The sequence below is a fragment of the Carassius carassius genome, chromosome 41 (assembly GCF_963082965.1).
Source record: "Carassius carassius chromosome 41, fCarCar2.1, whole genome shotgun sequence".
Classification (NCBI taxonomy): Eukaryota; Metazoa; Chordata; class Actinopteri; order Cypriniformes; family Cyprinidae; genus Carassius; species Carassius carassius.
In genome coordinates, this window is record NC_081795.1 from 26,932,402 (window position 1) to 26,944,908 (window position 12,507).

At 37.5% G+C, this 12,507-nt stretch overlaps 1 protein-coding gene across 1 annotated transcript in view; it reads left to right on the forward strand.

The window, feature by feature from the left end:
• The first annotated feature begins 1,080 nt into the window (after positions 1-1,080).
• LOC132123125 (schwannomin-interacting protein 1-like) overlaps positions 1,081-12,507 on the forward strand; it is a 273,684-nt gene continuing 262,257 nt past the window's right edge. Inside the window, exons 1-3 of the mRNA XM_059533664.1 lie at positions 1,081-1,158; positions 7,232-7,276; positions 9,705-9,817. Coding sequence (XP_059389647.1) covers positions 9,788-9,817 — 30 coding nt within the window. The 5' untranslated portion in view covers positions 1,081-1,158; positions 7,232-7,276; positions 9,705-9,787. The remainder of the gene's footprint in view (positions 1,159-7,231; positions 7,277-9,704; positions 9,818-12,507) is intronic.

Consider the following 12,507-nt stretch of genomic DNA (forward strand, 5'->3'; position numbering starts at 1 on the left):
CTAAACCTTAGTTCATTCTCAATAAGATCTTCTGTAGACGTCTGACAGAAATAAAGTCAGTCTGGTTATTAATAAGTGCAGCTGGTGATGCTGTTTGTGGGGTTGTTTAATCAGATCTTGAGAGATTTCATGTATTTTATTTCAGTTGATTTCATCTAAGGCTGTGTCTGAAGTCAGTTGTAGTAGTTCTTGTGTTTCTCTTTTCTTCAGTAATTCTGTTTGTTAACAGCAGCTGTTCATCACTAATTCTCAATCAGCACTTAGTTAATCACTTAATTACTTGAATGTAAAGTTTTAAAACTTACATGGTTTAAATCAAGGCAATCTGTTTACTCAAACGGTTTGAGTTAAGTTAACTTGTCGGGTTTTACAGTGTCTGTCTGACTGTGCAGTACAGTGTGTGATGGAATAGAGCCGTGCTCAAACCAGCCTCTGCATTGAACAGACATCGTTGTTCAGGAATCAATTCTCACTAGTTGCTTATTACTATGCATATTACTAACATAGTGGCCATTTACTCATAAAGCACATATTAATGCCTTATTCCGCATGGCCATATTGTAGATCCCTTAATCCTAAACCCCATTCCTAAAATTAACAACTACATTAACTAACTGTTAATAAGCACCAGATTAGGAGGCAAAAGTTAATAGTTAATTGTATTCGACCTTAAAATAAAGTAGGACCAAAATAGGTTGTCAACCACAAAGTATTAGCTAACAGGCAATTTACGGGGTTTTCGAATAAATGTATTCTGTAAAACAGTTAAAAACAGGAAAGATATGCAGTGGTCTTGGTCAATGGAAATTGCAATAAAAAAAAAAAAAAAAACATAAAACACACAAGAACCATACCGTCATTCATACCGTCGTTAGTTCACAGCTGCTCTTAATGTGCTGTTCACATCATTCAGTTACAGGAGAAACCCAGCAGCTGAGATACAAGCCCTGTGACGATTAGCCCCGCTGTGCGCGCGCGTGATTGATGCTGATGCTGATGCTGGGCGCGGACGCGCTCCTCTGATTGGCTGAGAGGAAGCAGCCCAGGACGCAACGCGACGCTCTTCACGCGCTGTCCTGCAGACGCTCGCGAGGTGAAGCGGTTATGTCATGCGTGTGACTGTCGGACAGGACTGAGGACGCTCCGGGCATCTCTCAGGTAAACCGCAGCCGTTTCTGATCCACTATAGACGCGAGGTGCAGTGATCGGTTCAGCTCGTGACTGTCCCCGGTGCCGCCGGGATCCGCAGCGGTTCCGATCAATTACATCACACGTCAAAGGCGGATTCGGATCCCTTCTCTGTGCATGAATACAGTGATGTTGGTTAATCATCTGTGAGGTGAAGCAGAACTTTCCGGTCGGTGTTTGGGTCCAGTGCATGCTTCAGTCCCGAACCCGAGTCTGGGTTTGGTTGCTGAAAGCTGCTTTCCATCAGAACATGTTGATTTTCAAGCTAAGAAAAATCTGAATATTAGGCTATAAGAGAGGCTTAATTTTACAATTTATGTGATCTTGAATTTCCGGACATGATTTGTTACTTTCCTTCCCTCATACTTTCTTTCTAAACGTCAAATAAACATAACTGATTTTAAATTTGAACTATAATAATAATTGTTTTAACATGCATAAAAGTGTTGCATGTTTAGTCTAAATTAGCCTGTTCCATTCAGTTTTCTTTGCACTTGTCATAAATTATTATATTATATAAATATGCAAATGTATATATATATATATATTTGATTGGTCACAATTTGTAATTTAATTTGAAGCTTTTCAGCTGCAGTTAATTTGTGCACAAATTATGTGGAAAGTTAGTGGAAAATAGCATGCTTAATGTGTGACACTGCTAATCAATGTTTATGAATGATGAACATGAGTGTGATGATGTGTTTCCAAATTTAGGAAAGGTTTTGTAATTACATATATATTCTCTTATATTTCCATACGTGTTAAAACACAGGCTTTTTATGAGCTTTTGCCTCAATTAACAGCAGTATTTTATATTAATTAACAGGAGCTCATATCTAGTGTGTCTGTTCAGAATCTTCGTCGTCTCTCTCTCTCTCTCTCTCTCTCGTTCTCTCTCTCTCTCTCTTGTTCTCTCTCTCTCTCTCTCTCTCTCTCTCTCTCTCAATGAGATCCCACCGAGTAACCGTGATACTGACCTCACACATTGCTTCCAAATGCAATTTTTTAAGTACCACTTCCCTATTAACGATCAATATGGTAGCACGTGAAGGCAGCAATAGTGCAAACAGACAGAGACAATGGTATCTTTAGCAACATTAGCCTTACAAAGAGCCAAGAAGGTTTTTTGGAAAACAAAATATGATGCGTGATGCGTACTTTGTCTGGAGTCTGGATGTTTGCACACAAATCGTTGGTATCGATCCCTCTTTCGTAAGGAATCTGGTCTGTGAGGCAGTCCGGTGTAAAATGTTAGCACAAGGTATAGGACTTTCCCCCTTTTTTTTTTCAGGACATTTCCTTTGAAAATGAAAGTTAACCCCAATGTCCTCAGTGGTCAATGGAAACTCCTATGTTCGTTGGTGCATCCCAACACGACGCTTTTAATGGCTCTTTGGTGCTGATATTGTACCTCCAGCAGCTACAGCAAGAAAACAATAATGATGGACCGCTGCTCCTCACTCAGGCTGTGTATATGCTAATAGGGCAGAGAGCTTCACAAATGGGTGGGGCTTTCACTGACTATGTCGTCATAGTCTGGAAATGCTTGTACAGAGACTGTTTATGATTTTTTTGGAATTAGACAACAATGAGTGGGTGTATTTGTACCATTATAGGCTGGTTGTTTTCACAAACTGCGGCCACACAACTGTTTTTTTGCATTCTATGGCACCTTTAAATGTTGTTAATTTCCTAATGCTGTGATGTGTCTAAATGTCAAAATGCAGCGTGTGAATGATGGATCTAAATGTACTCAAACATACTGAGTTGAAGTAAGATCTTTAGCCTACAGACACACAGCTCTCCTCACGCTGTGTTACACATTTGGCCAGGCTTATACAGAGTCTCTTGCATTTCACCCATATACTCCTTGTGCACTGCTGGGCTGTTGCCAAGTCTGATTTCACAGTTCTTTACAGTACAGAGATTTGATTGCATGCTAATCTGGCGGAGCAGCTACATGTGGAGGAATAAAACCTTCCTGGAGCAAGAGGAAGTGCTCTTTACAAGTGACATTCAGATTAGACAGTTCTTAGATGTTGGACAAAGTTGCATTGGAAGAAACATGTTCTAAACATTTGCTTCATGCAACTTTGAAATGCATTGATGATAAATATTTTCGAAAATTATTATTATTATTCAAGTATACTTTATCTCACAGAGATATGCATGAAAAGGGAATAATAACATGGCACAATGCTATACAGCAGCTATCTAAAGCATTTTAATGTGCAAACTTCATACCAATACACAGAAAAAAAATATCCAAAATATGCTTCATGTGGTGACATGAAATTATTTTAAGCCTCTTTATACTGTTACAAATGGTTTTTACATTGTATGTCCTGTAAAATTCACTGAAGCTTTTACTGTTTCTGGGTTTATTGTGATCTGAGGCATTGTGTGAAACATCAGTTTAACACTGAAAGAGAACGAGGTAAGAAGGCAGTTGCAAATCTTGAAGGAATAATTCACCTAAAGAATACTGTAATTGATTACTTACCCTCATGTTGTTCCAAACCCGTAAGATCCTTGTTCATCTTGGGAACACAAATTAAGATATTTCTGATGAAATCTGAGAGCTTTCTGACCCTCCCATAGACAGCTACACAACTGAAACGTTCCCAGTCCAGAAAGAAATTAAAGACTATTTTAATGTTCTTACTACCTTTTTGAGCCTTGAGCCTTTCAGTTCCCTTGAGGGTGAGAAATTAGTGACAGCATTTTTATTTTGGGTGAAACTTCCTTTTGATATCAGTCAACTGTTTTATGAGAAATGTTAAATGAGCGAAAGCTCTATCCAGTGATGCAAACTACACAGGCATATATATATATATATATATATGTGAGAGAGAGAGAAAGAGAGACCCAGAAGAGCCCCTTGCCTTGATGAGCTGCTTAATTATAGATATTAAATTAATTTGCTATCTGCATGCATAATGCACAGCTAAGGTGACCTGACTTCTAACTGGAGCTGTTTTCTGCCCTTGATTGCTCTCTGGTGTATCTGTGCATGTGGCTCCAGGGATGTTTAGCTTTCATCTCAGAGATGCTTACAGTCACACATCAGACGGATGCCTTTCTGTCTAACAACAAAAAGATGTGTGCATGAATAGCCGTCGATGCATTAGCCATTCTGTGTGCATGTTAGTGGAGTTTATTAATTCACACATCACTTCTCCTAGTGTGCTTTCATCTTCAGTGTATGAATGAATCACTGATTCCTCAAATCATGTGTGTTGCTGAGCAGAGCTGACCTGCTGTTAACTGATCACATGCATACTTTTACATTTTTAATCAACCTATGTATATTTGATGCATATTTTGCTTTGCATATTACAGAGCGGCAGGAAATGATTTTAATCTTAATAATTCAGCCTGACCCAGTGAGTATCTGCTTATCTGTTGAGTTTTGCAGGACCAGCAGCACTCAGATTTCCTTCAGTTCGAGCTGTATCAGTTTTTCGCTCTGCTCTAGATGCTTGTGAATGTAGAATAATTGCCTCTGTGAGTGTTGTTGGAGTAAATTGATTTCCAATTTTCCAATTAATGACGATGCCTTCAGATCAAGCTCTTTTCCCTTATTCACAGTTTCTCCTGTACAGGGTAACTGATAACATGCTTTCACAAATAAAAGCAGCTGCTCTCTGATAAAACTGTGTAAGAGAGAGAGAGAGATAGAGAAACCTGTTGGAAACCTGTCAGTCTGTAATGCTACCTGCATGATCTCATCGCTACAAATGACTTTCATTGCTGAATCAAATATGGTCTGCTTGATTAAAGAAAATGTATAACTTGAATAAACCAAGTTCATTTTGATTTTACCACAGTTTTAGGCATTTTATGTCCTTTTCCTCAATTTAAGCATTCCCACTGGGCAAAGTTATAACAGCCAAAGACAAGCTAACACAAGAAGTATGAGGATCCCAACTAAACCAAACACTGTCCACCACAATGGTGACTTCAAATGAATCAAATATCAACATTTAAACCTCTGTTAATTCTCAATAAGAGCTTCTCTAGATGTCTGACAGAAATAAAGTCAATCTAATGAGTGAAGCTGTTTGTGGAGATGTTTGATCCTCCTCTGCTGAGATCTTCAGAGATTTAATGTCTCTGATTTGCAGTTGATTTTACCACATGCTCAATCATCAGTTATTTCATTATTTCATGAAGATTATTTTCTTTTCTTGATTTTAGGTCAAACACAGTGTCTGGAAATTACATTGAAATAACATGAGTCTAAATCTAATGCATCCTGAGATTGTTGATTTGGTCCAGAAACAGTATAAATGATGTCTAAATGAACCTTAAATGATGTTGAAATATTTCCACTGACCACTTTTGAACTAGTTTTTAACCTTGTAAGGAGGTTCTGTGAACGTCTAAATCGGACGTACAGAAGACGTCAAAAAAAGACGTCATAAAAACTTTCATTCTGGCTCCTCAGTGGACGTCTTTTCAACGTCTGCAAAGACATAAAAAGACGTCCACTGGACGTAACTTTGCACAGTGTGTTTACATTTGCTTGGTATACTATATGTCATTTTACTATATAATATATTTATTTAAAATATGTATTGTATACTTGATTTCTTATGTCATTATCTTTTAAGTATTAAAGCCTTCTAGGGCGGGTTTTACTTTTATAAAACCAATACTATTAACAAAAAATATCAAGGACCCAGTTTTTTGTGAACTGAACTGATTGGTGTCTTTCACATGTAGATCTAGTGGTGATGTGCAAGTTAAGGTTTTAAGAAATAGTTTACACAAAAATTGACATTTGCTGGCCATCTGAGATCAGGATGAGTTTGTGTCTTCATCAGGTTTGTAGAAATGTAGCACTGCATCAGTGTCTCATCAATGGATGCTTTACAGTGAATGGGTGCCGTCAGAATGAGAGTCCAAACAGCTGATAAAAACATCATAATAATCCACAGCACTCCAGTCCATCAGTGAACATCTGGAGAAGACAGAAGATGAAACACATCCAGCATTAAGATGTTTTATGAAGTATGATAGTTAAAAGCATCTTAATGCTGGATTTGTTTCTCATCCTGATTTTGAACGGCCCGAGGCTGAGCACATTTACAGCTAATTTCCATTTTTGGGTGAACTATTCCTGTTGTTCAGTGCTCCTCATCTCATAGCAGGTTTGTGTTATAGTTGTCTAAAGGAGTGTTTGTGCTCAATCAATCACCTGAGGTTGATGTTCAGTCTGAAAGCTCCTCACAGACAAATGAGCATGTCACGTCAGTGTTCTCCTGATATTACCTGACCCCTGCATCACACCACAAACCCTCTGAAACTTCATGAGCTCAGGCCATGATGCGTGTATTTTTCATGTGATGCTGACACAGAGATGTTATGTTCACTGTTCTTGTTTCTTTTTGTGAGATACTGAAATATCCTGACCTCTCTGCGACACCTTGAGTCTTTTCATTTAGTCCGTATTCACTGGAACATATTGAAGTGGTCACAGTAGGAATTAAATTAGTAGATAAAAATAGCTGACACTATAAATCTTTTGCAATAAACGCACAGACTACCTGTTAACTAGCATGAGATGTTTGAAAATCACTTCAGTGCTTATTTCTTGTTTCTGATCCGTCCCACATGTAAAGGGTGAGTTTATCTGTAAATGAAAATTCTGTCATCATTCACTCACCTTTATGTGCTTTAAACCTGAATGATCTGAAAGCAGATGTTCAGCAGGATGTTCATGCTGCTCTTCTTCATACAATGCGATCAGATATTCTAATAAGATAAATACACTAAATAAAAAAGCTAAATAAGCTAAGTAATGACATGCATTTTCATACATTCAGAAGAAAAATAGAAAGTCATATGGGTTTGAAACAACATGAAGGTGCGTAAATGATTTGTAAATGACATCTAAGGGCTGATTTAGATTAGGACTCAGGTTTAAAAAAAAATCCCATCAGGAATCACCTCATACAGTGCAAACACTGCCATTTTATTACTTTTAGTCATAAGGGCATAACTGGGCAAATGACTATTGATTGCTTTTGTTTTCCAGGCGGAAAGACGCGTCCCATCGCCACCAGAAGCTAAAGCTGGAAAGGTGAAGAAAAACATACATTTAAACTTACATACAGTACACATGACATTATTATTACTAAATTCCAGTAGATAACTGCATATTATAGAGGGAAAGCTCACCCTAGAAGATGGTTTGTACCCTGCACTCATGAACATTGTACATTTTCTCACCAAACAGAAGTCATTTCACATCCTGGTACTGAACTTATTTGAAGTCAACACACTGTGGTTTTCCCTCTAGATCTGAGACTTTTCCTAAATGATCAAGCGCACCATGTTCAGTTCTTGTGTCGCATGCTGTCTGTTGTCATAGAAACTGCCATCAGCAGAGACGGAGGCCGACCACAGCATCACACACAGAAGCTGCTGCTGGAGAACAAGCCAGAACTTTAAACATGCCTTAATGATGTGATGCTGAGAAATGCACATGAATATCGTGAGACTTGACATGCTGTCATTTGGTGACATCTCACTGGTGTCATTATTCCTATGTACAGTATATTTGGGTTAATGCATCTGTTCTATTAATGTGAGTTTTGCATAGACAAAACATGTCAACCTCTAGCTCTTCAGACTGTTATTTGCGTGTTAAAGGGTTCATATGATGCTTTTTTAAAGATCATTATTTTGTGTATTTGGTGTAAAATAATATGTTGACATGCATAATGTTCAAAAAACACATTATTTTTCAAATACTGTAGATTCTTGTAGGTCCTCTATGCGTCTCTCAAATGCATCATTTTCTACAAAGCCCCTCCTTCTGACAAGCACAGTCTGCTCTGATTGGCCAACTGACCCAGTGCATTGTGATTGGACGAACACCGCAAGCACTCGTCAGAAATGTGATGCCCCTTTCCATAATCGCGAGCTTCATCTTTCAAAATAAATGTAAAGACATTTAATAATGTCCTTAGTTTTACCATCAGTTCAAGCGGAAAGATGAACAGAGTCACATGACAGACTCAGTGATGAAGCTCGTATGTGTTTGCAGTACACAAGGCGTGAGTGAACATTTGGCGGCATTACGCAAATATTTCCACACAGTGATGTAGACATGTGGGGGCGTGTTTAAACAAGGGGTTTTAGGGGGCGTTACAGAGTCTTAACTTTGATAAAGAATATCTCTTTGGATTTTAAACTTTAGTCTTTGCAACTTTACAGATCGTCTTCATGCACCAAGAGCTTGTAACACTCCAAAGAGAAAGAAAAAATTAAAATCGCATTATAAGACCCCTTTAAAGCCTCGAGGATGTTTTAACTCTAATGCAGTTTGTGTTGGTTGGCTTTCAGTCGTTGAGTAAGAGTTTAGTGACTGGCCACTCATTACGCTAGTGTGAATGTGAATGCAGCTCGTATCTTAGGGTAATGAGTATGAGAGCTAAACAAACACATTGGTCTCAACGCTGTGTTAAACTATCTGAAAATAACTAAATTAATTCTCTAAATTACAAGAAAATATCTCTCATTGAAGCATCTACATCACTCTCTTAAGCTAGCTATATCAGGACATTTTTTATAAATGTATTTTTAACTGTTATTCTAAAAGACAAATTATAACAGCTTTAAATGTGTTTCTTTATTCACTTTTCAACAACTGTCTTTCAAATGCCAGAATTTCTCAGTTTGGTCATCCATCCAAACCTTTGAACTTCCCCTTTATTAAAAATATACGAAATGTTTTTAAAATTGTTCAATTCAGCTTAGGACTTTACAAATTATTGCTTAAGTTCATCATTGTTTTTAGGCGTACAGTTTTTGTAACATATAACATAGTTGCCATCAACTTGACTACCATCAAGCTAAGGATCAAGCTAACAATTGAGTTGTCCATATTTTCTTATTTTTATGTTTTTAAATGCAAAGTTAAAGGGAAAGTTCACCCAAAAAGAAGGAGAAGAAAAAAATACAAATTTAACTCCATTTTCTCACCCTCTTGTCTTTATATTATATTTATACATTGTATAGTTCCCCCCTTACAATGGAAGTCAGTGGCTACCACCAACTATTTGGTCATCAATATTCTTCAAATTATCTAATTTTAATGTTCAACAGAAGAAAGAAATTCATGTAGATTTGGAACAAGTAGTGGGGGAGTAAATGACGTGTTAATTCATTTGGATGAATTAACACTTTAATTGACAATTAATTAAATTGTTGTATTAGTAGAAGTCCAAGACTTATCCAACAAGTGTCACTGTCATCACACACAATACCAAATATCCGCTTGAAGGCCATGATCTTTATTCAATGATGCGTGATAATGTTTTTGAACACAAAAACAGCTTTGAAGAAGCTTAATTTGTGAAATTGTTAAGTTGATGAAAGTCTCTGACGTGAACTGAAGAATCATTGAATTGAGTTTGTGAGCAGTTTGAAATCTCATTCAAATTACATGTTACACCGACATATCTAAACCTTTAAAACGTCACCTTGTGCTCTTCATGTCCTAGAATCCACAGAGCTTGGCTTGGTCCTGGAGCGTGAGCGAGCACAGTGGACAGAAGCTTTCAAACAGACGACCCTTCAGGACGAGATGGATCAGCTCAAGCACCATGCCGCTGAGGTAGGAGCATCTCTGTTACACTCCTGCGGATCACTCTTAGATCTGTGCTGGCCTTATTCCCAGCTCTGTAATTACTGCTTAATTAGGTGAAGATTGTTGATTGATTAATAAAGATGAGATTGTCTTGTAGAGTTTGGCTCTTGAGTGTGAAGTGAAGTGTTCACAGACAACAGCTGCCTACCGCAACTCTCTGTGTAAATGATGCTTTTCATGGTTTATATGATGAATTTCTTTGGCTCATGAAATTGGAGAGTCGAGTCCTGCTCTTTCAGTGGTAATATAACATTATTTTATCACAACAAACCATTGAAATGGTCGGTTTTGATCGGTCATCAACAAATTCCTATCTACTGGCTCCTTCCCTAACCAACTTAAACATGCTGTGACACTGTATCTTAAAACCTAACCTTGAGTCTTCCTCTCTGTCTAATTTTCGAATCTACCATTTTTCCTTGAAAAAGCTGTAATGATTTTTAGTTAAAATCGTATTTGACTGAGAATTCTCTTCATAAAAATTTTCAGTCTGATTTCAATTCCTTGCACAGTACTGAATCTGCTCTTTTAGGAGTCTCAAATGATATCTTTACAAAAACCAACTTAAAAAGGCTTTAGTCTTATTAGATCTAAGTGCTTTGTTTGATTTGTTCAGCGATGAGTTTCAACTGACACATTCAGAGATATCAGTGGTTCTTTATGGTAGTAATTAGTATTAGTACTGTTCTTATTTGACTAACTGGTGAATAATATTAACTGTGGAGTCCCGCAGGGCTCAGTCCTCGGACCGTTGTTGTTTTCCCTGTATATGCTCCCTCTGGTGTCCATGCTTAATAAGTAAGAGTATCTTTTCACTTATACACTGTTGATGACATACGCATTGCTTCAGTGTTCCTTGACCACTTTTGATCAGTGTTTTACTATTGTACTGTTCTGTTGTTTTCTTTATTTTTTTTCATACAAAAAAGTGTTTTATTTCTCATTAATTAATTAATTAATTTGTATTTCTAGTAGTTTTATTTCTGTTTTTTCATTTTATTAATTTATTTATTAATTGTTGATTTGATCAACTTGCTAGTTTTTAAATTTGTTTTATAAATACATTTTGTATTCGGTGATGTACAGAAGTAGTTCTGCACACAAGAGCTTTATTAGGGCAAAAACTTGAAACTTTTATTGAGATAAACACCTTTATATTTGTTAAGCGTGGTGTGAGTGGAATAATTGAGTCTGGACGGCTAAATTAATGAAGTGAAAATTATTCTGCTCAGTGCCGGGCCACATCACCACCTCTGCCCTGCCACACATTAATTTACAATAATTCACAGGTTGTCACCTTACTCATTTCAGGGGAATTATTCAGCATATTACTGCAAAACTAGCTGATATGTATTGATTTATTATTTTCAGTTTGCCTTTCAAGGACAACAGCAGATATGATTCAGTGCACATATTGAACGTGTCTTTGGCCTGACACACTCATTTCAGGTTTGGAGTCTCTACCTGTGATTTCAACGATGTAAAAAATGTGGACAAAAAAGAAAACCCTCATAAAAATATAAAAGCAGATAAACTCCCATATGGAAATGTAATATATAACATATATTGCCGTATATCAAGATTCAAGATTTTTATTCGTCACATACACAATTATATAGAGCATATTTAACCAGCAGTGAAATGTGAGTCAGGTCCGCTCAATGGACAGTGCAGTTATTAAAGAATACAACAAAGAGGAAAATATGCATAAATATAGATATGAAAGAATTAAATAAAAGTAAACAATAGAAATAAAAGAATACAATCTAAAATAATATGTATACTGTAGAACTAAATATAGAATAGAAAATACAATTTGCATGAAAGTATACTGTAGTCTTAAATATTAAGATACACAGGAATGTACAAGAGGGGAATGTGCAAATAGTTTGTGACGCTGTCAATTTGTCAATATGAGGTAGAGAATGATGAAAATCTTACTGATTAAGGGATTATTAAGTGGAGACAAGTGATGTTCTTAAGAGGCTGGTTTTGAGTTTAGGAGCTTGATGTCTTGGGGGAAGAGTGCCATTTTTGTCATCAGGCTACGGAAGCGCTTACTAGATGGCAGCAAAGTGAAAAGATGGTTACTGGGGTGGTTGGAGTCCTTGATGATTTTAACAGCTCTGCTTTTGCAGTGTTTGAGGTAGATGTCCTGCAGAGAGGGAAGAGCAGACCCGTAGATGCACTCAGCTAAGCGCACAACTCTCTGCAGGGCTTTGCAGTCATGACTTGAGCTGTTCCCATACCACACTTTTTATGGTCCCTTAATATACAATTTTCAGGATTGCTGGTGAAACCCTGAATTTTCTCAGCTAACGTTGATGGTACAGTCTTTGGCTAGGGGTGCACCGATCGAGATCGGCCGATCGTTATGCACATCTCATCAGTAAAGCCGGTTCTGTAATCAGCGGTAAATTCCATCAGGTGCGTGATTTCACATAGAGCAGCTGGTACTACACAGAGCCATTGTTAACTGAGAAGATGCGCAAATCCACGTTCATCATCAGCATTTATTTATAATAGATGTGGAGCTGTGGGGAAACACGCAGTCATGTGTGTAGAGAGAGAGGAGCAGGGGACTCAGGACAGAGCCCTGTGGGGCTCCTACATTCAGGGTGATGGAATTGGAGGTGTACTGGCCTATTTTCACCACT